The sequence below is a fragment of the Haliotis asinina genome, chromosome 4 (assembly GCF_037392515.1).
Source record: "Haliotis asinina isolate JCU_RB_2024 chromosome 4, JCU_Hal_asi_v2, whole genome shotgun sequence".
Taxonomy (NCBI): Eukaryota; Metazoa; Mollusca; class Gastropoda; order Lepetellida; family Haliotidae; genus Haliotis; species Haliotis asinina.
The window spans coordinates 72,624,834-72,652,216 of NC_090283.1; the positions used below are offsets into that span (position 1 = coordinate 72,624,834).

Below are 27,383 nucleotides of genomic sequence, written 5' to 3' on the forward strand. Positions count from 1 at the left end.
TTACTCTTGCATGTTATCTATTCTGTGAAAGGCTATGTTTCAGACATGCCAACTATTGTTCTACATGTCAAGGGAGCTTATGCACAGTTGACTTCCATGCGAACTTTTGTTTCCCCCAATGTCACACTGTGAATTTGGTTTCACTTTGGGTCAGTTTTGTGGTGAAACTTCATAATATAATGCAAGAGTAGAACATGTTTGTGAATTCTTAGCTTCTTTATCCTCTTCTCCTGTGCAGTGCTGACATACAGGTAGGTTGACATGAAATGGTGTTTATTTCCTGTTTGACAAATAAGCAAGAATACACATATGCACACTTTGGCCTTTGTAAGATATGATCATATGTCCTTGATTTGTCGCATAAAACTAACAACATTAAAAGAAATTGATTCCAGTCAGGTTCCACTTGGACAATGAAACATTTGTTGAGATAAAACGAACAACATTGTGAGGATGGCTGGTATGGTGAGGGGATGAAATCTGACAACATAAAATAGTCGCTGCTATTTTGAGAAGGAAATTATTCTATTCTGAAAGTACAGACAAGTATAACGCTTAGCGCCTGAAGGATGGTGCTCCTCCATGCTTCATTGGGGGTCCATCAACACGGGACCGTTTGGGTGGAGGAGCCCCACGTGACAGGGGAGGCCCTGGACGTCGGCTTCCCATAACTGCACCTCCCCCTCCTCGGCTGTCTCTGCGATCACTACCGCCGCCTCCGCGGGAGCTGAATGATGGTCCTCCTGACCTAGATGGTGGTCCTCGAGAACCTAGTGGATTGGTACAAAGTACATTTTGAGAATATTTTAGAAGCAACCCACGTTATGTTCTTATTCTTGAAATGCCATTCACTTACCATCTGTTGCAATGTATTCCACTGATGTTGAAGACTCCAAATATCTTATGAACACATGCTTTCTTTAAACATAGTAAGGTGTATCTGACTGATTTCCAGTAATTCTGAGGATGAGAGTATCAGGCTCATTCTTAGATTTGTATCTGAATGATGTATATTTGGGCTCTTGATCCATGAGTGTTTGACCCAGTGCACTATTGTGCTGTTTATTGAGGCAATACATCAGACATACTGACAATTTGAAGCACCACATATTTCTTTCCATAACCTTTGTGAAATAGTCCTGCATTTTCAACATTAGTACTGAAGCACATTGTGAAGGAAGAAGAATCTTGAGAATGATTATGTAGCTAGTGGACTGTTGCAAAGTTTCCCCACACAAGAGCTCTGGGAAATGTTCTGAATCATCAGGGTTGTCAATGCGAAATGCCTTGTGATTGTCAATGTGAAATGCCTTGTGAAACTGCTGAATGTTTAACTTTCCAAACAGTCAAAAACGTTAAAATCTCTACTTTACAGTTAAAAAAAAAAATTTTTTGTAAATTAATTTAAGGGTCCAGTGCTTGTATCAAGTATACATTCAAAGAAACTTACTATATCAGGACATTATCTGCTCAGTTAGAGGCATGTAAATTATACACATGAAGCTGCAGAAAAGGCTTAGACAACTTGAATCTTTCTTCCTTGGGTTGCCAATTGCTCTGAGTCTTGTACGTATTTAAGATTGATTATGCATCTCAATTTTGCTTCAGTCACTTTTCATTATGCTCCATATTTGATTCCAAGAACTATCAATGATACACATGTAAATGATCATGCAACATTCCAAATCATCTTTTTGAATTCACAAAGGTGTCATCATGTAGATTATTTGGTTAAGTAAACAAGGCTGTTGCATTAAACTCTTCAATTTGAAACAGCACGAAGATTTGAACAGGTGTCATGTCCTTTCAACAACAAGATGATATGTCATTCTTTCTCACTGTTCGTACTTCAACATAGACACAAAACCATTCAAACAAGTCAGAATATCCAGGTTAGAAATCACTGCTGATCCACCTGATAGGCATGTCTTTCATGACAAGAGGTTAAAGTGGCATTTCAGTCTGCTGTTGTAGTATATGGAGAGCTTCATTCCCAAACACTTCACTGTCAGCTGGTTTCTTGAGATTACAGTCCAGAGCATGACAACTAAATGCAGTTTCTGTTGAGCTACAGTATCCCTTATGGTACGAATAGTCGTGGGTGAAGGAGTGATGAATATAGTGGAAGGGAGATAATTCATGGACTATGGTGGTAAGATTCCTTCTCAAAATCTGCACTGCCAATACTGCTTCCTATTTTGCATTCATTTGAGATGACAACAGGATCTGCAGACCGCAATACTGAACAAGGGGTTGCTGACCTAGCATGCCAGTGAAAGTAACATGGAGAGTATGAAGCATATATGCAACATCACTTCAAAGGAATATTTCCTTGTGTAGGTATCCTTCCTAAGTGTGAAGCCTGGTCTATGTTTCCAACTACTTATGCCTTCAGGAGCTTCCATACAGTGTCCACTTTTCTTGTCAGTGTACTTGCTGCTTTTAAAACAATTTTCCATCGCCAAGCTACTTCAAGCAGAACAATTTCCTTACAAGATTGGTATCTGTGTGCCTTCCATTTCTAAAGTGCCTTCATGATACACCGGGTGATTCACTGCTGTGAATTTTGAGTACAGGCCCTTTAATGTTCTTTCAACTGAGTTTGGAATATTTCCGGTGCAGGATATTGATATCCCCTAAGCGCCGAATGCATGTTTGGGTTCAAGAGCTTTTATCATATTCCTTCTCTTTGGAGGATACTGTGTAATAGGCTCTTCCATGACACTTCGGTTGTGATCCATCCTAGACTAACTTGAATCATGATATTTCCACAAACTGGATGTATTAAGCATGAAGTGTGTTGCTAGCATTACTGGAGAGGTCAACTGTTTTGCCAGAAAGACAACTTGACAGGCAAAGGCTGAAGTGTCATCATCAAATAAAGACACCAGTATTACATTATCAAATGATGTTTTGAGTTACACCAAAACACATCATAAGTATTCACTTGTACTGGCACGGACTCTCTTCATGCAACCTTGGGGCAGGTAGTAAATACTACAATATGCTGTGTATAATTTAGCCACCTGTGAAGCTTTTTAATGAACAGGTACATTTGAGGAGTTCTGTGGCCACCAAGGGCAGTTGGATCATAACAGTTGCAAGCAGGTATTGATGGCAAAATATGATGGACATGTATGCTGTTAGGTTCAGGCTTCAAGTCCTCTTGTTTTCTTCTTAATTAAGTTAAGGTAAGTCACATAGGTCAAAAGTATGTACAAGGGGAGACAAGTAGCATTAAAAAAACACGCGAAACAGTGATATGAAATTCTTGCTGAAACCTTTGTTGGAGATGCTTGCTCTGTTAGAGAATCACTCGGTCTCTCATTGTGTTTCAAGCTGGGAGGGTGGGTGTAAAGACACATGTGACACTGGTGCTACGTCATGATATTTCATGCCAAATCTGTCTGTGGCATGTTCTTGGTACAAGAACCATTTAGTTACATCTCTGTACTCCTGTTAACAACTGTCATGTTTGCATCTGTGTGTTCGAACATTTCTCCTCACAAACTTCATATTTTCATGATGTCCCTAGGGAATTCTTCACAACTTTATGTTACATTGTCTGTAGTAAATTCCCTTTACAGATATGATATTTCTCTGCGTCTGCTATTGTGTATTCCTCTTCACAAATCTCTTATTTCCATGTGTGCTGAGCAGCATTCTTCTTTACTAATTTCATATTTCAATAAATACTTTTAGCACATAGCTCTTCAGAAATTTCACATTCCATATCTGTTTGTGTAGCAATCCTCTTCACAAATTTCTTATTTCAATAAATACTTGTGGGAGATAGCTGTTAGTTAACACTCTTCCATGCGTGTATGTTGTAGAACACTCCACTTTTCAATTCTCATATTTCTCTGTGTCTGTGTGTGTTTTGGCAAAACATTCCTCTTCACAGAACTCAAATTACCATGCATGTGTGCTGTAGAACACTCCTCATCACATATCTCATATTTCCATGTGCTTGTTTAGTGTTCTTCACAAATCTCATATTTCCATGTGTGTTAAGAGTATTCCACGCCACAAATTGTTCCTATTTTCAGTTGTCGAGCATTCTTCACAAATTTCAAATTTTCAAGTTATGTTGTTGAGCATTCCTCTTCACAAACCTTTTATTTTAATGTGTTTGTGGAACACTGAAATTATAACTACCAATGCCCCAATGAGAATAAATAATTGAAAACAGTGTCACCTGCCAAATGAAATGGAAATAAGAGAATCCATGGCAGTGACATGACTGCTGTGCATGAAACCAACACTGCAACTGTTGGGGACAGAAAACATCAACTCACCTCCTGCTGGGCTGCTGTAGCTTGCCCTACTTGGGGGCATGTCTGGAACAAACAAGACACATTGCATAACATGGCAGAAGACACTACAGAATCATGTGAACAAATGGCTGAAAACATTTCTTTATGTAAGGGGCAAAAACGATCAAAATTCCAGCTACTACCATTTTTGGGTTGCTTTATGCCACACACATTTCTTTATTCAAGCTGTAATTCATTGTCAGTATTTAAATATTTTTTGGACCACATAACACACCTTGAGTGGCATAGTGTCATTGATGTCATTGGGAAACCTTGTCGGAGCACTCCATCCCCTTAATCACTTCTTTTGACAAGACACCTCTTAGGATAATCATGGATCGCTTCAGACCTTTCTCTTAAAAATGGTCCCTGCATTGAGAAGGCCATGACTATCCCTTTTTCTATCCCAACCACTGTATCTTTATGCAGTATTTACAAAGCCAAACATATAAGTAACATGTGAAGACAAAAAAAACACAATATCCATTGCCTGTTTAGCTTATACAAACTGCTCATAATGAATGATTAACCCTATAAAGAATTATCGACATTATACAAGTGTTCCAGAGTTATACCTTGACCTACTACAATGAGGGACTATTTTCAGGGTCCCTCTATGACATTTGAGTTTCCTTCAAAGTATTTAGATGCATTGTACACCACAGACTATTTGATAATTATTATAATTACAGGACCTTTATAATCCCAGTTAAACAATGAATGACAGTAGATCCATTTCAAATCATACTGGAAGCAAAATAGACAGCATCTATTATATACACCTGAGCCTACTGAATGTATGTACATTCTGCTTTAGGTATAACTGTGGTTATATTCCAGCATGGAAGAGTATTCATTCACAGCTTAACTCAATATTATCTGAATGTCAAACTTGATATTCATCACCAACGAAATTGCAAACACATCACAATTTCCTTATGTATGTTATGGAGCATAGTATGAGCACTCACCATCGAGAGCATCATAGCCTCGGAGTGGTGGGCCTCTACTCTGTGTTGGTCTGTCAAGGTCCCGGGATGAGTAACGACTACCGCCACCTCCCATATCACTGAAGTAAAAAAAAGGACATTGCCAGATATTTCTTCACAGACACATGGAACACATGTGGATGGTGATTTCTTGGTAGATATGAATACCTTAACAGTGTTCTTGTTTTAAAAACAAATTGAAAATACAACCACAACAAATAAACAAATAGTTAGAAAGTCACACTTGCTTATCACTGCAGTGGTCAAGTGAATGAACATTGTAAGTTTTACACAGCAGTTGAGAACATTTAGACAACGTAGAACACACAGGACAAAGCTGCGCAGAGCAACCAAGTCACAGCAACCTGGCCAAAACACAAGCAATAACTCATGGCAGTCCTACAGGTTTCCAGGTAGGTGCCATGAGCTTAAGGTTCCAAACTAACCGCCCTTTGGAGCAGTGGGTAAACATTTGACCAAACCTATGACTTTGTTTACGGTTCTTGCTTCTTAACTTCAAAGGAATTGCAACATTGAAATTTTACACTGCAACAAAACTGTACAGCAACTCTTTTTGTTCTGTTTTCTGTTAAGTATGTCACTTTCCAAAGTCACAGTATTATCTCCACATAAATTACATAAGTGATATATATGATATCCATGTAATCGTTTGACATGACAAGGAATGTCTAATAGCATTGGGAAATACTCTACTCTGGGAAACTTTTGCTGACATATGCACAGGCTTAGAGCCTTTTTGATCAACCTGAACCACCTAGTTAAAATGTGTTTCGTGTATGAGGCTCTGACTCCTTGAAGATGGAACACTGTAAACATTAGGACAATTAAGATCAACATACTGGCTGTCAAACCGAGAACCATAATCTCTGCTAGGGAGATCTCTGGCGGACTGGTAGTCGCGACTAGAAGAGCCGTAGTCCCGCGATGAGTTGTAATCACGTCCACTGTCCCTGGTACTGATGTAGTCACCACCGCCGCCTCCGCCACCACGTGGAGGCAAATAGTCCCGTCCACCACTGTTGCGTGCGAAAGTATCACGTCGGTCATCTCGACTACTCAAAGAATACGAGTCTCTGAAAAAGTCAAGGATTGAACTTTCTTGATTAATCAACATCTGGTTTAGATTGTGGAGAGAACCAGAACACAATAATGTCAGCCTTAAAAAGCACACTGAACATTACTACAAAGAGCACCTTACTTCTGAACCTGACATTTGTCTGCAATTTTCTGCTCAAAAAGGCTTTTTACTGCTAGGGATTTCTTTTGAGTGTATTTTTAATAGTCCCTAGTTCTACTTTGTAAACAAGTCCAGCTTATCTCATGTGCCTTACAAGTGACCTTTTGGAGAGATGCCAACCCCAAAGTGTTGCAAATAGTAGTTTCTACGTTCATATAGTAGTTTCACCATGAAATTAGTAGTCAACTAAATAAACAAAATCATGATGGATTCTGAGGAAAAAAAATGAATGTGGTGAAATTATTTCTGCCACAACTAAATGTGTCAAATCTCAAAGGTTTTGAAAACAGCTTCACTAAAATTAAATTTGTTCCTTGCAATAATTCCAGTTCAAATGTCATTAAATTTGATGAATGGAAGGTACATAAGTCCAAAAGTGTATTTCATCGTTGAAAATCTATGTTTTTGTCTATATATCCGAATTTTAATGCATTTTATTGCATTTTAGGATTTGCAGTGGAATCATATTGGCGTAGTTTGAGGTTAATCGTAGAGGTTGGCATCTCTGCTTTTGTAGTCTCTTTGTGTGGCTAAAATATCTGAAACGTCTTAAGAATATCTTGTCCTGCCTTTGGATTACATACTGATTAAAGACAAGTGGCAAAGATCAACACTTTACACACATTATCCAGCTTGAAAGCAGAAATATAAACGACAGAAACATAATTTATTCAGTGTGTCATAGGATAGCAAACTGGTGATTTAGGAGTACCTTTGTGAAAGTATGTATTCATATTTTTTTAATGATCCAGTAAAACTTTTAACATCAGAGCAAGTCATACCAATTTTTGCTTAATAAATCAATAAACATCATGTAAACCTGTAAACTAGAGAGCAGAGTTTCCTGAACACTATAATGACTGCGAAAATAGTTCAGCTTCAGCTACCCTTGTCCCATAAAATAACTAATGTTATCCCACAAACAGTATTTCTTGCTAAGTGCACTGGCTTTCAAAATGGACAAGGCCATGCTAAGCTGTGAAACTGAAAGTGCCATGATTAATAGTTTTGTTGGGTGCAAAAACAAGTTTAAGTTATTTGAGTTGGTCACAATTTTCGTATTTTCTATTTTAATGAATCATGAAGAGTATTACTTTCATAATTTTACCTCAGCTCCAGGGCACACAGTATAGATTTGATCCCTGCAATGGCACACAAATTAAGCACTATTTCTATCCCTGAATATTGCCAGTTGTTATTTGGAAATTATTGTTGAAGAGTAGGTGTACAGATTATGTTGATTCAACATTGACGCATTATAGCAAATGCAATTTCAACGTAGTAACGTCGAGACCTGCTGTAGATGTGTGTTCCTGCCATATAAGTGCAGTCTCTAAATATTGGAGCCTGTGCCAGATGTTTCACCAATGAGCATTGATATAGACCAATGGATTACAATGAAAGTCAGAAGAACTGATCCTATAACTGTCTCTTCTGACACGTACTGGCTACTGATCCAAACTCTGAACCAAAGCTCCATTCTAATTTAAACTGACCAGCATGAACACATGTTCCTATGTTTAATATAAAGCCAGCCATCTTTTCATGGCTGATCATCTGAGGAATGTTGAATGTTGACTGTTGATTCACTGATCCTGATACTAACATCTGTTTCTTTATCACATAACACAACAACACAAGGAAATGTTTGCCGGTTCCTTGTTATGGAGACCTTGATGGAAAGGCATCTTTCCCGTGAATACATCAATCTAAGCTAATCTAACATACTGATGTAAATTTAAGGCAAGCAAGATGATGATGTTCAGTGTCAGAGACAAAGTTCTCTGTTGGAGAGTTTATGTGAGAGATAATGTTTAGCATGGGAGACAAAGTGAAAGTATTGGGTATGGGGTTATAAGTACCAGACAATGTTAAATATGGGAGAATGATGGGAGGTGAATAATTAACAACATATCAAGATGCAGTTCATGCCATAGTGCACCAACACAGCAGATAAATAGAACCCTTAGTAACACAATATTTACAATTAATACGAGTGGCAGTGAATGTTTAGCATAATGAAAATATTAGTGACATGTTCATATTTTGTAAACATGGAAAATATGTTCATATTTCTATGAATGACATCCAAGCAGTATGAAGGCCAGTTGTAAATAATTGTGCCTGGACCAAAAAATCAAGTTGTCATGTTTTGAATGACACACAAGATGAGGGTACAGAACACACTTAATGAAGTCACTAGTCCTGTCCTAACATCAGCGAGTGAGTGAGTGAGTAAGTTTAGTTTTACGCCGCACTCAGCAATATTCCAGCCATATGGTGGTGGTCTGTAAATAATAAGAGACAATCCAGTGATCAGCATGAGCATCAAGCTGCACAATTGGGAACCGATGACATGTGTCAACTAAGTCAGCGAGCCTGAACATCCAATCTCGTTAGTCACCTCTTATGACAAGCATCGTCGCCTTTTATGGCAAGCATGGGTTGCTGAAGGCTTTTCTACCCTGGAACCTTCATGGGTCCCTACTAACATCAGAGAATGCTGTGTACCCAGTTTCCTTTCTGAAAACCAAAAATGGGTAATACCCTTAATGAAAAAGGAATTATTAAAAACTAAATCATTTGCCAAAAGCATATTCCAATTAGCAGATTGATATACCCTTAAAAAAACTGAGTTGAAATAAATATTTATCATGACATGAAGGCCCAACTTCAGGTTCTCATTTACTAGCAAAGACAAAAATGTGGTACAGTATTTTCAACTCATATTTGCTTTCATAATATATATAACAATTCAATACTTGCCTAACATCAGCAATTTTGCAATAAAATATACATTAGAATAAATCAGATCCTTAAGTTTATAATATAAGCCAGACACAGAGTGCCATTGTCTACAGAATGCCATTTGGCACTTGAGGTGTGCAGATCATTAAACCCGACATTGAGTATCTAAAACTTATGGTTTAAATCAACATCGACCAGATGGCAGCTGGCAACGGACAATGCCCAAGAGTGAAGACAACAATTAATCATGTTAATACTGGCAACTTTTACCTGCTTCAGCTTGTAATAACCTGAAGGACTCAAAAGACTTATCTGAGACATGCCATAGTACAAGGTAGACAGCTGACTCAAAAACAGGGACTAATTTCCAAGGGATCCCTACATTACCACAATATACATACTATGGACTAATGGCCTCTACTAGAAGCTAAAACTTTGGCTGTATTCACTCATCAGCACCTGAAAATTGTCGAATACAACATTAAAAAAGGTCACACATTGCATTGTGTAAAGTTCCTTGAACATGATCCATAGTCTCTCACACTTCACAATGAATCCATTTCCCATGGCGACACCATGGAAACCCACCTTTGTGGAGGCATCCGTGATCGGATTGGTTCTCTCTCTGGAGTGAAATTGCGAGAATTGTAGTCCCTCTGTGGGGGGTAATCTCGTGAACTCTGATAATCTCGGCTACCCCGACCTGATGACATACGACTGCAATGAAAAAGCACATCCACATCATGCTGGGAGTGACCGATCATCTTGAAAGTTTGCACTTATTTTCCATGTCAGAATAATTCTATTTCTACAAACATGCCAAAGGTGCCAAAACCATATTGCCCTTTCTCCTTTTTCTTTTTCAGAACACGTACTAACAGTGACTTATCCTGAATTTTACAAAGAGTGCCCTAAGCAGGCAAATTTGGAAAATAGTGATTCAGTTTTCACTTTTAGCAATATTCCAAGCAACATCACGGCAGGGGACCAAATTTGGAAAATATATGACAGTATTCCAAAGGGGATTTTTATTATTCTTGTGAATTCTGGCTCATTAGGGAATGTTTAAGTCAAATTAATCACAGTCACTTTTACATATTATCTTGTCTCAAAGAGTTTTTGTACGTTAAACACACCGGAAAAACCAATGATATTTACCAAAAAACCCCACTGCTCTTGTGACTTGAGTTGCAGGCATAATAACAGGCCAAAAACCCACTTCAGCATCTTAATCTATTTATGAAATCTAACAGTACATGGAATATTTGTGCAAACTTTAAATATAATCCTTGCCAAGTGCCCGAAGCAATGAATGAAATGTAGCAGACGGCGAAAAAAATAAAACAGACATGCTAAAACAGCACCACATGCAAGTAAATTGGAGGTATATGGCCGTTGGATATGAACTCAGATCAATTTCATCTTAAATTCCATTGAAAGTCTTCAAAAAGCTTAACCCCAAAATGTACCTAATCTCAAACACCTCAAAATCCAGGGGAGGCATCTCTTAGGCTTTTCACAAAGTGTTTCAGGGACTGTCCCAGTTCCACAAAGCAATCTATACGCTAAAGCTGTTGACAGATGTTATTGTATGGGTGTTAGAAACACCACAATGCAAGGATTGCTGAGACCCTTTTCCTCCAAGCAATCCTATCACTAGGGTCATTGGATATCTGTTAAACTACCAGAGTAAGTAGTCTTAGCAACAAGATTGCCTTGTGGACTGAGGAACTTGGGCCAGTGCATAAGATAATGCTACTAATAAGCAAAGCACAGCATACTGACAAAGGGAAGACAAAAGACGAGGACTGAATCACACAATTTACAACAAACACATAATGACAACATCACAATGAAGCCAGCTGAAAGCAACACATGCAATAAGTGGAATATCCACGTCACAATGTTGTAATAACAATGATATATAATAAAAGTGAAGACTTTTGAATGTGTGTGCATGTGGAATTAAGTACCTGTCCATGAGTCGGCCAGAGTCGCGTGGAGGGGAAGACTGATACATATCTCGGCCACGTGGAGGAAGACGATCAGAGAGACCACTGCTAGTAAATCTACTATCCCTGCGATCTATAACAAAAAACAAAGTCCATCCCAGCAAGGTGAAAACAAGTCCTTAGGCACTTGTGTATGAAGAACACTTATAAGAACCAGAATCAGAGACCCATGGATAAACCAAGGGATTACAAATTATGAGTCTGGCATGTTACGTGACATACAAAAAAAATATATACTGCAAGCAGCATTTCAGATTGGACCTTTCGTCAGTTTTTAACCAAAACCAAAACAAGCATTTAGTTTTTAACAGAGGGATTAGGATAGAGAACTTTGACAATGGGTTACTTTCAGGATTATTAGACATTTTCTGAATTGAGAATGGGAAACATCCCTTGTATCGATACTAAACTTCGACAATTTAAATGTGCAAAATGGCACATGGCCCCTACCTTTCCCATTATATATTTTAGATTACACTTTCTCAGTTAAGTACAGATTCTGGTCCTTTTGTTGGGTTCAGTCTCATACAAGATTTGAACCCAAATTCTCCGAGTTGTTCAACTTATCACCAGCTCACAAAATCATATACCCTGCTACAGCTACCATATTTAAAGGTTAAATCATCAAAAGGATTGCTGACATAAAGAAATATCAAAGGTTACAATTATGAAAATTGTGTTATCAATAATATCTTTAATAACTATAGCCCTGAGGCTAAAGGGATAATTTACACATTCAACACACAAACTTAATTTTTAGTGGGCCACTTCTAAAACATTTTGCTACTTCTCAGTTATGTATCAATAACCAACTGACATTAGTTCGCAATTATATATTTTTAAGATATTTAGCGATAGCCAGCCCCAGCTGTCAGCAATATGTTCCATCAATGACCCTCTAGAAAACTGTGAACCCTACCTACCAGTGATGGAAGGGGCTAATGCTTTTGTATTTAAAACTTTTTGAACAGTACTGTTTGTATCAGGGTATGTCGAGTGCACTGTATGAAGATGCCTAACATTACACCGATCTCTTATACTTAACACTTCAACAATACCTAGCTATAACTGGACCTGACTCTCAGATGCCAACCCATGAGCATATGATTCTTGTATGCATAGGGAACTAAACTGCACAGCAAGGTGCCATGTCCCTACTGACTGACAGAAATGACAGCCATTATTGGGTCATAATGATATGTAATTAGCTAGCTGACGGGGAAGGACTACCCACTTTTTTTTTTTCATTGGGCTAAGTAATTTGGAATCCACTGAAGGGCCTTGACTCTTCCGGAATTTCCTGAACCTAACTCTACAACATGCCCTTGTATTACCAACAGTATTACCTTATTTGGGGAATGTTATGTACTCTACTTTCAACAGCTTACCATAGTCAGAAGACATTCTCCTTGGTGGAGGGGAATCATTATAGGACGGTCCTCTCCTTGATGGACCATCAGAGTAACGTGGAGGAGAGGAATGAAGCATCATTGACTTCCTGGGTGGCGTCATCTCTCGCCGACCAAAACTGTTGCTGCGACCCCTGAAGTATAAACACACCATTAGTTACTCTATCATGCTGGCTGAACAAAAGGGCAAAACTCTGCAAAAAGTCGTAGATGACTGACCATGGGGAAAAGATACTATATCATAATATGTTTAGGAATGTGACTGACCAACCAAACAAAAGCTTTGAAATTCAAAGCATAAATTAAGAAAATACTGAGGTATGACATTCTTTTCCACAAAATACACACAATAAGCAAAGCATTTCCAACTGTTCAGTTATGTAAGCAATAATTATAATACTGTACACGGTACAGCAAAAAACAAATAGTGCAACACTGGTACTCTCTATTAATTTAACCATTAACTTGTGCAAAGCAGTATGTGCAATAGTCACAAGCATAGGACATTTGCATAACAATAGTTAGAAAATATTACCAAAGAAAATATTACCGACAAAATACAGTGTGATTCACACAGTGCCAATAATCAAACTACTGATACATCATCAGCTCTACACTGAAGACAATCATGGAAATTCTAGGATAAAATTATAGACAATATTTTATGCAAACAAAATATCTTCATCAATGTCCATTTTAAAATTGTTATTTGCGGTTGGTGGGAATTTTGATACATACTGCTAAAATAAGGAAAAGGTAGAACTCATATATTCATGATAATATAATTTCCAAAACAGGATTCCAAACAGTAAAGATGGCAAAATAATAAAGCTTCCCTCTTATTTTTCATGTCATGGTGGATGGTGAAACATGAAACAGATCTGACTGAAAACTTAATCCCTCACAACGTAAACAAATACAGATCAACTGTTTATTAATCTATTAAGATCAAACCTCAGTGAATGAGGGGTTTATCAACTTGCTTTTAATGCTGGTATAAGTGGTTAAGGGTGAGCAACAATACCAGTTAACCAGGATATTGCAATTCAAACTTCACCATACGATATACTGTAATACATTTTTCTCGAAGTAGTTCAGCCAATATAATCAATTTCCGTGACCATAATGGGTAATTTTCGTAATGCCCTCAAAATTATTTTACTATTATACATTATTAGATTTGAGAATGTTTATTGGTAATATATTTGCGTTAGCATGACTTTAAAACCATATGAATAAAACAAAACAAAAAATGGCAGTCACTGTAGGGATAAACAAACCAAAATGATGGACATTGATGTTTTTTCTCAATTTGTAAACATTAAAGCAAAGTTGTCCATTTGGAAACATTTTCCATTGATCTCTTGTTTAATCACATCTGAGTCCTAACAGTGGCCAGTGGCATTGCCTCAAGAGAAAGGAACGTTATTATATCACCCTAACCCATATGGTACACTTTCACAGTACATTGCAATATGCCAACACATCAAAACATATCTCAACAGGAATATTTTGGTAATACCCAACCCTATCAATGGTATTGCATAGGTATCAATACATGTCAGCTTAACACAGATGTGGGAGAAAAGCCTCAAGAGAAAGACTTCAGATGTGCCACACTTTGATAAACCCCACATTGATAAAATGCTGACAAAACCTACAAACATTATTACTGCTGGGCTTCTGGCATGGGAGAAGGTTACTTATTGGTACAGGCAAACAAGCACACCATGCCTGTCCTCATTAAAGAAATCAGTTGAAAAGCAAAGTTCACCCCCTCATCCAAGGTTACATCTGAGTGACCATTCACAATCTTTGATACACCAATGAAAGTGATGAAAACCAATCAGAAACAAGTCTTTTCAAGCATTACGCCACAATTTTTTAAAAGACTTCCATTTCAAACCATCCTTTGGATAAGGTACCATTCAAAAAATGTAGAGGATACTGGACTAGCAAAATGCAGATGAAGAAGCCAAGAAGGAAATAGATGATGAAGAGAAATTAAGGGAAAATGTGACAATTCATTCTATTCCTTTGAAAATATTTCATCTGTATGGATATATTACTTTTCCTCATATGCATTGACTAGTGGTATGCTCATAAAATGGAATATCCCCAAATTTCTTTGAATGGTATATTTTGACAAAGGTCATACTCAGAAAAACAGACAATTTGGTTGCAAACAAGATGGCCAAGATTGTATGACATTACTCTCCACAGACCGCAGAGAATCTCTTCCACTTCAAATGTAAATCACTGACACAAGAGTAGATGATTATTCAGAACGCCTTCTGTTTACTGTTACATTTCATGCAATCAGTAATTAGACCTCATCCGATAATTATCTATGTCAGAAATCAATGATGTTGGCTTTACATCTGCTAGAAAAAAGCACAACAAATTCTTTGCTGCTTGAGTACAAATATTCATCAGGTTGGAAATACCCCATATATTAGTGTGCCACTGCATGTTAAATACTGAAATGGCACAGTTAAAGAAGGTTGTTGTGCCTAGCACACTTAATTTTTTCAAACATAACAACTTAAGTCATTTTACCCCTAATCAATTATTTTTTCACAGATTGTAAAATGCCATTCATATTTGAATACTCATAAACCCATTTCATTATTTAACAACACATTTCAATATATGAGCACACATTTGACTTCTGAAAAGAACATGTAAAATATTGTTCTGGTGCCCTAAGGCGCACTCAGAAAAAAGTATTTCTAACCCTCTCTGATGAACAAAATTTTTCTTCAAATCAATGCCCCTCACAATCGATCCAAAAATGAAGTTCAACAAAACTAAAGGCCAAAAACATAACCTATGTTCATTTTGTATGCCTGCTCAGACTTATACTGGTGATTAAAACAGCAGAAATGTTAGCAAAAATCTCACATTTGAATTTTAATACCTTGATGTTTATTGACCACATAGAATGGCTTCCTGAAGAACCATGTCAATACTTTTGGATTGCTTCCACAGTGCAAAGACACATCATAGGAACTGCTATGTCTAATGGCCCTAAAGACCTTCTATATTAAGCGATAGAAAAACTAGAAAATACAAAAAGGCTACTTCCACTGACAGATGATCGTAAACATTTTCACTGAAGCAAAATTTGGAAAATAATGTCAAAGTAACTGCAGTAGAGACACTTGCCAATGAATAATTGTACAATTATGTGGACCCTTCAGTGTTAATTTATTTTAATACAACTTTGCAAACTATTTGATCTCTAAATACCTGATGTGAAATAACTACATACTATTCATTAAATACAAGGCCAAATGATTAAGCATTACTGTAAATCAGATTTTTTAAAAATCTAATCAATAGGTTTTTTTCAGAGATCTTTCATAAGACTGAATGTGCACTTCAACACACAAAAATAAGCAGACTTTCAAGCTGATAATCTGGATGATGATGATGATGATGATGATGATGATGATGATGATTATTACATGTTTGAAAACACTACTTACAAAAAACACAAACATTTTTAAGACAAAGTCGTATTTTCTTATATCTCCCAAAATGATCACGAAACATGTATGTAGATGCCAACCACTACTCACGAAAAACTTGTGCGTCGATTAGAATGTTTTCTGTATAAAACAAATAAAACTGAATACAAATCCTTAAAACAAAACAAAATAGCTATTTACAACATGTCTTAGAAGAAACATCATAGTAAACAGCTTCTATTCCACTGAACACTGTTAGCAGTCACCCTCTAAAAGTAGTATAAAATCCTGTATTCCTAGTCTCCAAATAACGAATTTTACTCTTACTGTCTTGGCATATTCAGATCCTCCAAACATCATGAAATTAGATTTTTCTGAAAAGAAAACATTTTTAAAACACTGGTGTTTTCATTATGTTATCACACTTTCAGTTTCACTATTGAATATTATAACGTCAGCAGCATGGTGAACATACCTCAAAACAGGTCCACCACGCCCACGTCCTCTCATTCCTGAAGATCCACGCCTTGGTGGTGGGGACCCTCGCCTCATTGAATCCATCCTTCGCGAACCATCTCGAATGCCACCACCGCTGTCTCGACTGCTGAATGCTCCCCGTCTGCTTGAGAGTCCCCCACGACTGCCCCTGCTGCGCATGGAGGAACCACCCCTTGACCTCCCACCACGACCTGATCTCATTCCTCCTCTGTCATCATGTACGGCTCTCACTGCTTGTTCAACGTGAATTTCTTTTCCATTTATGGTCTGAAATGAGGGAACCTACAAATTCTGTAACAATACAGTTTCTAGAGTTGAGACCATTGCCACAATATAATTAAATATTGTCTGTCATGTCCAAGTTTTAGTTAGTAGTGATTATCACTGGCTATTTTGAAAAGTGTGCACTATAATTGTACACAACACTAATGTAATGGTACTTTGATAGTAACAAACAATCAGAAGATACCTCTTTGATACTGAACCCATTTTAGACTTGATGACATCAAATACACTCGCCAAAGATGGCCATTTTCCTTCCTGTTGCTACCAGTACCAAATAGAATTAACTTTACGCTAAAGTTATTGCATCCTTCTTGATCAATACAACAGGTTGGAAATCTGAATATATAAGCAATTTTATAATACAAAATCTGTGTTATTAAAACTAAGTGCAATAAATGAAACTATCAGTTGTCATAGTACTGGCAGTATAATGTCATTACAGCAAAATACTAGGACAAGTAATTGCAATACAATGACAGTTGGATACATTCATTCTGTCAAGGAAAGTCATTAGACATGTCTATACAGTTGCCATAAAGAGGACATCAGAGTAATCACAGGGATGTGTCAATGCATAGTAACTATAGACCACTAAAGAAATGGATAAAAAATCAGTTTGATCAAATGTGGAACGGACCACCAGAGGACAGTAACACTTAACTCAGTCACTGTATTAGGAAAATAATGCAGTTTAACAAACACATGTTGGCAAAACCAAATTTATGAATTAGTTTTCTGTAAAATGAGAAGTCCTTGAAATATTCTGCTAGAGCAAAACACTGGTTATTTGACTTCTTTCAGGCATAAATAAATTCATGGACTTTTAAGGCAACATGTTCAAATTTTGGGCCTTTTAAAACCTGTGCAAACCATGTAACAGTTCAGCCATAAAACAATATGCATCATCATCTACCACTGTTTATGACATTCAGCACAATATCTGTCACCTTACTTACGATAAAAATAGTTTAGAAGTTAATACTAAAATTTGAACATTTCTGGAGTAGGTGTCTGCATGCAGAGAAACCAGTGACAGCTTGTCCACATGTTACTAGGATTCATCAAGAAATCTGTCAAGACAGGAACGGTCTTTCCTTTATATCCGAATATAACTTGAAAATTAAAATCTAACAGACACCACACCAGCAACCATAATGTATTATTTCTGAATGCAAAGGCTCTAATTGTCAAAGGCTCCTGCCATGAAGCGCACAAAAGTGAGAATCAATTGGCTAGTAGCACTGACAGTGAAAACCTTTTTAACTACACAGCAATCACTGCAGCTTACTTCTCCATCCATTCCCTTCACAGCATCCTCGGCGTCCAAGGGATTTTCATATGTGATGAATCCATATCCACGTGACTGGTTGGTGATTTTGTCTCTTATTATGAGAACTGAAATTATAATGGAAAATTCACTTAGTTAACTGTTAACTAGTGTTGGGAATCAACCTATATCATCTATAAAACCATAATCGATTATCAATGTCTTCTGTGGATCATATATTGATAAATCATCAACTACAAGTACGGAGTTCTGAACACGACACCATGCAGCTGTTGAGATGACTGCTACAAGATCACTTGTTATAGAGATATGTCATATGACACAAGACCATACAACCCATTTTTCTTAGAAATGGATTAAAAAACACCTAGACGAAGTATATTGAAAATCGTCGAGTATTTGACAACAAATGTGAATTTAGATCACTATTCTTACAGCTAAACCATACGTACATCAATCTGTGTGTGTGAAAATAAAGAAAAGTTGAACTCAAGATCTACGCGTCAACTTCCAAGCAGAAATCAGAATAGAATGACCATATATCTATCAGCAGATGTGACAAATATCAATAAAACTATCCATTCCAACCTTGTGTGTGAACTAAACAAGAATTGTGCCTTCGGCGAACACAAAAAGTTTCTCAAGGCAAACACATGTGCGGGAAAGCAAGTACTTTCTTGGCAGTCTGATCAGCCAATCAAACTGCTTGTTTCGATCATGTGTTATATTCACAGGAGCATTTGTTGTTTTCAGTACCATGTTTTCATAACATACTACATTTATGAAACCTTAATCAATGCTCACATATTCAAACATGTAATTAAACATGGATATAAATAATACATGTATCCACACTAAAACTGATATTACCTTGTAAGCCACTACTTGCACAAGAAGAACACGTGCTCCCTCGGCAAGTTACAATTGCGAACCTACCGGAGGTATTTACAAATCTTGCACGAACACCAATCATTAATGTTATTCTTTAAGATAGCATATAATGATATCCATTGGAATTTTTTCAATCAATTATCAAAGTTTGATTACCAACCGATCAAAAAACCTATTATTTAATCGATCGTAGCACCAATACTGTTGACACTGATCTACTTTTCCAAATATTTACAAGGCCATGATCAAACTGAATCTAGAACTAGACTACATGGTTTAGATATGAATTTGTTGCTGTAATATGTAGGAGTGTGAAATACATTTCCTGTCTGTGTTTTTTATATAGATAAGATTACCGTGGGTATTTGTTTTCATACATGTGTAGCATATGCAAAGTTTGTCTTTCATGCACAAATTCACAACAGACAGTATCCTAACCCTATACTGTGTTAGTACATCCGTTAACTGCACAAATGAGTGCCTTCTCTGTACACATTTGAATATTCAGCATCACACCTGATATAATCACACTAGTGTCGGGAATCGACTTCTGAACCTTAGTGAATCAGTGAGTTTAGTTTTATGTAGCACTCAGCAATATTCCAGCTGTATGGCAGGGTCTGTAAATAACTGAGCCTGCATGAGACAATCCAGTGATCAACAGAACAACCATTGATATGAAGATCAATTCTAATCCGGGTCAACCTGTAAAACCATAATTGATTATCAAGGTCATTTGTCGATCAATCATTGATACACAATTGACTGCAAGAATGGATTTATGAACATAACTCCTGGTGGATGAGACAACTGCTACAAGATCCCTTGTAATTAGGACCTGTTATGGCACAAGCCCAGTTTTCTTCTACAGTTTAAAAAAAACTTTTAACTGAAGGATGCTGAAAATCAGAGTATTTGATAACAAATAAGTATGTCACTAACACATGCCGGGTAGCAATGAAACCACTTCTTTCGAGCACATGATAATTTACAATAGTTTATTCAAAAGGGTGACAGAACAATAAACAATTCCTCATTAAATTAACATTTACCATACCATTTAACCTTCATAAATGTTTGTAGATTCAAACATGTATTTTACATTTGGATCGAAACAATATATGCATTCATGCCAGTGTACGAATTCGGTTATTTTCACAAGCTGCACCAAGTGCAATTAACAGTCTGATCCAGACTGCACCTGTGAGAATAAGACTGCACCATTTTCATTTTGTTGACATACAGTTTGTAGCAATGACATTAAAATAAAACAATTCAAAATAGTTGGCTTGTTTTCATTTATTCAAGAATGAACAAGCTCAAAATGCAAAATACTTTTCAACAAAACTAACAAAGAAATTTGTTGCATTAAGCCCCTCCCATCTGTTAGCTGAGTATTTGTAGAAACTGTGCATGTTGTACAGAGCATCATCCATCACTGACATGTAGGGGATTGACTTTGCAGAGTCCTTTACTAATTCCAGTCTATGAGAGCAACAGTGTATTGCAACTAGGTGTGGCACTAAAGTTTTGATATGTGTTGCGACCCCACTCTTGCACCCATCATTGTTGAAGCACCATCAAACCACACACCCACTAAGCCGTGTCTCCATTGATCACAGTCAAACCCCAACTTATCATGCATCATTTCCATGATTGCATTGTTGATGTGACTTGCATCAGCCTTTGTAACTTTGACAAACAAACAAATACTGACTTTGGCAAACCTTGATGAACGTATTTGATAAAAATTATTTCCTGCTCCATTGTGCTACAGTTGGTAGTGCCATCGCACAACACTGAGAAAAACTCCACGTGTCTTAATTCAGAAACAACTTCACTCATTATCCATTCATTTATAAACTCAATGAATTCCCTGGCCTTTTTATCTGATGCATAGTTCATGCCCACATTGTAATTCCAAAAGCTTTGGAAAATCACTGTAAGGCTTTTCATTTATTGCCTGTGCGCCATTCATTTCTAAATGAATATGATACTGGCTTTTCCACCTTTAATTCGTTATGATCATGACTATCCCACGAAACCGGAAGACTTTGTTACTAGGTTACAGTTTCTGCCTAGTTCTGACGGAAATATCCGGAGACATATGAGCTAACAGTCTTCCAGTTTTCATTGGCTGATACCAACGATGACTATATGTACATTAGCCAGCGAACTGAAGCAAGCATTTGTGATTGGTTCATTATGACAATATGCAAATGATCAAAGCCCGTTATTTAGGTCTAAACTATTTTTAACATGCGGAAGTAAATATTTGTTTACGTTTTGCAAACGTTTCAAACTATTTGCTTTTCGTTTTATTCATTCATCTTTCAAATCAATGTAACATGACAGTTTATTTCAAACTGCAACATTCCAGCAACAGATTCAAGCTGCACACAGTAATTTTTAGCTGCACTGGTGCAGAATTTATATAGCGAATTTGAACCCTGCATGCTCAAACTGTTTTTCCACCTCAAGGCACTACCTGTGCAAAACAGAAAATAACCGTTTCCTTGGCAAGCTATAAACAGACCTAACTTCCTGAATTAATACTATCACAGCAGTTATACAATGCTGCAATGGCAAGTCAACCTTGAGTTATATACAAAACTTGCCAGTACACCAACTGTTGATATTTTTCGTGAAGAGCTTATGCAGTCTTATCATTTTGTTGCTTAAATTGGTAATCAAACTGTGATTGTCAAATGATCAATAATAGGATCATTTGGTCATCAGTTCACCACTAATAATCACCACAGATTATTTCAAAACAGGCAACTTCCAATCATCACTCAAAAAACAATTAGAAAACAAATTTAAAGTCCAAAATGTTTGATAGGCATAGCTGCTCATTTGGCTATGTCAAATATCTTCCGTGTGAAATGTTTACCCCATCAACAGTGAATAAACCAAAAGCAGGATTCTAACAGAACATGTTGTACAGCCTGTACATATTGTTCAAAGTAGTCATTTCTAGGTTAAATGACTGGAAAACACATTCCATCTTTCCCTATCTGGTAAGCAATGTTCCATACTCAGGACTCGACCTAAGAGATATTAACCTAGTTGTAACAGGTGCAAACTGAAATTAAAACAAGTGTGTGAAAAGGTTACTTTGCACATAAACATATTTCCGTGATGCTGAAACCATAGCAACACAGAGACACAGATGAGTGCTGCTTACATGAGCTGTCATTGCCAAGACGTGTCAATGAATAGCAATGTTTCGGTGTTGTAGCTTTCAAAGTTTACAAGAAAAATTATATTTATGATATTTATGCTTATAGATCTATTGCCGATTTATTCTAAATAATCCTGATATACTGCAAGTTAGACTCATAACTAGGTCGCACTTTTTAACATTGGGCTGCACCAATGCAAGTAACAAAGCACTAAATCGCACCCAGATACTGATGAAAGGTCAATCAGACATGTCATGGGGGTGTCCTCAGATTTTGTTTCAACACCTAACATCAAATTCTAATGAGACTGCAAAGCACTACTCTTTTTTTAGTTACATCAAAACAGTGTCGTAAAACAAAAATAAAATGGGCAAACTTACCTTCTGTGATTCTGCCAAACTTTGCAAATGCACTTTCAAGTGTCTCTCTGTCAACATTTGAAGTAAGGCCTCCAACAAATATCTTTCCAGGCCTGTCTTGTTCAATCATTTTGCTGTAATTTTCTTATTGCTGTAAAAGAGGAAGAAGCTATTAGAATTGTACTTGTTCCTAACACACAGTGAGCGACAGAGAAAACAAATAGGGCATTGGAGAAAATCAGGCAGGCAATGACAAAAGTTGTCACACTTTGTCACTGCAATGAATACACTATGTGGCAAATATGATACACATCACGAATATTGAGTAATGAATACGAATAATTATTCATGAAAACAATATTGTAGGTGATTCATGCACAATATGGAACCCCCATGCTGACTGTTAATTTGTAGTAGTACTAAGTAATGTTCTGACATGACACTCAAATTTGGGGAAAGATTTTTGCCTGTACCCCCCCGTTAAACTTCATTTCTACGAAATCATATATCCCCTTAATATAAATTCCTCATCCGATAAGGATTAGTTTTAACATGTTTCTTTCATTATATCTGAACAAACTCAAAGGCATATCCAATGTCTAACGATACCACTCAAGGAAATATTTTCTCGTCATCTTAATTTAGGGGGATAGGGGAGGAAGTCTTAGTAAATTTGTTATGAAGTACACAAGTTGTAGTCCAAAATACCATGTGTAGCCATTTGAATCTAACATGACCTGCACTGCTGTAAGCACATATTCCATTCTTACATGTCTCGGTGAAAACTGACTGACAGCGGAAACGAAAATTAAAGTTAATGCCAGAAGTAGGATCGGTCACACATAAAACGAACTGACATATTTATTGTGACAACATTTTCAAAATAATTACGATTTAAGATACTTTATTAATAAAGCAAGTTTAGGCATGTTCCAAATAAAACTAGATGAATTTGACACTGCAATTATGTTCTCAAAATTGATCATTGTGAAAATGGAAATTATTTCAGATTTCGTTTAAATATAAAATTGTTATTTGCATGAAACTGGAAGTTGTTGGTATGCATCAAAGTTACAAATGAGAGGAGAGAATTAACTTTCAGCTAAAGAGTTTAATTGTAAAACACAGAAAAAGCTGTCGGTGCTTTGTCATCAAGGTTACTCAAGATGTGATATGTACTGTCAACTTCACTTTATATCTGTGTTTCAGAATTGAACTATGATGGTCTGTATAAAGTTTTTGTTGTTATTTCTCTAAATGTTTAAACTCCATAATGTTTTCCAGAATATTGAAAAATGTGGTGCAGAATTTGCTAAAATTTGCCATGGAATTCTTAAAAATTTGCAGCAGAATCCAGGATATTTTGTTTCTATCATGTGTATACTACCTCTGTAGTTTGTTTTGCAGAGAAAGGGCACTGAACCAACAACGAACTGAGAACAGCAAAAGAGATTGGACACAACACATACACTTTCAGAAAACATTCAAAGTGGTATCATACATCAATGCTAAAAGATCCTTCTCATAAGATACATCTGTTGCTGACATTTCTTGAATAGAGCCCTGGCATTTTCAGAGAAAGAAAGTGACTTTACTATAGTTCCGAGATACATGTAGTCCATGACAATTTTAATGCTTTCCAAGATCCTGCATAGAATGTGCATTCAGCAATCCATGGTTGTCAGGGTTCAGACTTGCTGCTTGATCAATAAATGTCATTGTATATCTGTATATAAACTGAAAAATGCAATGGTCATTATGTCAATTACTTTAACATGTTTAATGTCTGGTGAGGGGACTTGATTATGAACAGACTGCAATCGATTCATACAACTTTCACAGGTCTCAGAGAAAAAGCCTGACAATTCTGATCACACCTGACAAGAAACAGACTGCTTATGAAAGATAATCATGCTCAATGTTACCTTTTCCAAACTGCTGTCCTATGTTTACCAGGTACCAGTTAGTTTAGGTTTGGGTTTTTTTAAATGGAGGTGTGTTTATGGGACACATAGTGCACAACATCAATTTGCTCAGGCTCTTGATTGGAACTGTTGCTTTCATCAGTGGCAGTGTCTGGATACACAAAATCGACGCCTTTACCAGCATCCATTTGTCATGGTTCCAGCATTTTTAGTGAAAAGGATATCCATAATTTTTCAAGACAAATATTGCTATTTTTCTCAGATATATAACAACATGAAATTGTATAACAACATATGTCCTACGTTATTTTGATATGTTTAAACACACCTGCATCTCACTGTGTCTGAAATAACAATATCTCATATAAATAACAACACAGTCCAAAATCTGACCTTACAGCTATCCATTCACAAGTCTCTTTGAGATGACATAAAATAAATGAAATATGAATAGTGGCATTTACTACTTTACTCTCTAACTATCATTACTAACATTATAACTATTATAAAACATTCTTTGCTTGATGAAGAAAAAAAGAATACTCCACTATTTCAAGATTTTTTTCCAAGTCCCAATACCAATTTTCCAAGATTGGAAAAAGTAATCATGAAAATCGAAATGACCTGTCAAAGTTCACTCCAAATTGATGCATATGTACTCTTCCTCAAATTCAGAACATCTGAGCACGCACGCACGCACACACATACACACACACGGGATGTTAATAAATGAAAGATGACATATCATTTTCCTCATAAATATTTAGAGATGGAAGTCTTACCGAATACCATGATCGTACCAAAGGTGCCAAACCATTCAGCAAAACATAAATGTATTGAAAATAACAAAAACAACATTCAATATGGTTACTCTACATTACTAAGACAGATGTCTACACAACATCCGAAACAGATCTAACTGCGACATGATTAGTGGGTATGCTGTTCAAGCTGCCATTTTAGGTAATGACGGGATGGGCCAGTCATGGTCAGGTCCAATTACATGACGAAAATACACTGCATACCTTTAGTATGGCTACAGCATATGTTCAGGATGTAGCAATAACGAAAGAAGTAAGTACAAATTTCGGTGCATAGGTTACAATATTGATCAACACTAGCCTAGCGTCAGCAGAAAAAAAAGTTACGCTTTGTTTTCAGAGATTTCCCATTGGGGATAAAACCATGAATTACATTACCTCCGAACATTGGATGTTGTCAGTTTTATACTTAGAGTCTATACCAGATAAAAAATCACGTTTTCTATTTGAAACTAGTGCGAAACAAACGAAAAACTAAACAAATTGAAACGCTTTCCTACCGTTATATCAATCAAACATGGCCTCTTCTTCCCAAAATGCAGCGCCCTCTTCTGGGTTGACTAAAAAGTATGGCGTCACACGTGGAGGACAATTACGGAAGCGGATTATTAATCACTAATTAATCCGACTGAAGTTGCGACGAAGATGAATGTAAGTTCTCCCTTATAGAGACCCAAATGACCCAATGTTTATATATGTGCACGTTAGGACCAGCCGAACTTCACTACAAAATCTCACGACAGTGAAAATTACATAGTGTGATTTGACATAAAATAAATAAACATTGGTTTATAACTCCGAGACTCATATCGACGAGTGTCAATACATTTTACATTACGAGACACGGCATTGAGATTTGCATCATCCAAAAACAAATTTCCCATGTTTGAAAACAGTTGAAATCTTCCATTTTTGTCATCATGGCTTCATGAAAAGATTATGAATTGTACAATTTAACAAGGGATAATCTACAAACAGGGATGGGTATCTCGCTTGCTTTCTTTACCATTTGTACTAATTAACGTGTGCCTCGTCATGCTCCAACGCACACAGTGATTTGGCTCGTTCCCGGCGCTACTTCAGCTGTGTTTAACAGAACTTCATTTATTGAACGCTATTCAGAACTTTATTGTATCAGTAGGAATTTTACAATGAATGAATGAATTACAGTAAGAATTCAGAGCAAGAATTATGTGAATGAATGAAAGAAAGAAACAACAAAAGAAAGAAGTAGGTGAATGAATGAAAGAATAAATGATACACAGCGGCCTTCCCTCCCAAAACACAAAAGTATCGCGAGAACACACTCCAGCTGTCCTTTTTTTTAAAGAAAATCTTCTTTGAGACATTTTGCTTACATTAATAATTAATTCAGATATCTTATTCCATATGGGGAATGGAATGGACATTAACAAAATGTTAACTGACACTGTCACACACCCCTCAAAACAGAAAGTGTAAAACTGTCACAAAGCGTCCTACACACCTTTCCAGTTTTGTCAAATAATAAGATCAAAAAGAAAGAAAGCAGTTATGGAACTATAACCCTCAGATCAGATCAGATCGGCGATATGTCATATTTTTCACACACCTCAAATACACCCTAACATTCTTTTTTAGATTATGAAACTATGACTACTACAAACATTTCACCTGAAAGTATATTTCCCTCATACGAATTAAAGGTGTATCAGTGTTCACGAATGGTGTTTCAATGTAACAGGACATTGGGTCCTGTAAGTTTCAGATGTCTGTCTGACCCACTGAAAATTCACAGGACCCACAGAATAAAATTAAACACACATTTCAGATTTAACATTCCTCATAACTGGCATTAAAATTAGTAATATTATATTATGATAAACACTATAAACATAGATTTATTGACTGTGAACAAGTGTCACGTGCCACAAATAACAACTTCAG

General features: G+C 36.7%; 1 protein-coding gene across 2 annotated transcripts; it reads right to left on the reverse strand.

Annotated features, from left to right (window-relative positions):
- Positions 1-256: 256 nt before the first annotated feature.
- LOC137281850 (RNA-binding motif protein, X chromosome-like) lies at positions 257-26,290 on the reverse strand. Of its 2 annotated transcripts, XM_067813496.1 has the most exons (11): positions 25,958-26,290; positions 22,733-22,862; positions 18,277-18,383; positions 16,681-16,985; positions 12,712-12,866; positions 11,285-11,396; positions 9,900-10,028; positions 6,166-6,399; positions 5,288-5,385; positions 4,299-4,340; positions 257-770 (listed from the first exon to the last, which is right to left on the reverse strand). In XM_067813496.1, exons 2-11 carry the CDS (start codon positions 22,839-22,841, stop codon positions 556-558), a joined length of 1,506 nt encoding a protein of 501 aa, XP_067669597.1. In that variant the 5' UTR covers positions 22,842-22,862; positions 25,958-26,290; the 3' UTR covers positions 257-555. The 2 variants fall into 2 exon arrangements, with proteins under 2 accessions (XP_067669597.1, XP_067669598.1); XM_067813497.1 differs by lacking the exon at positions 9,900-10,028 and having other exon boundaries at positions 25,958-26,036.
- Positions 26,291-27,383: the final 1,093 nt, after the last annotated feature.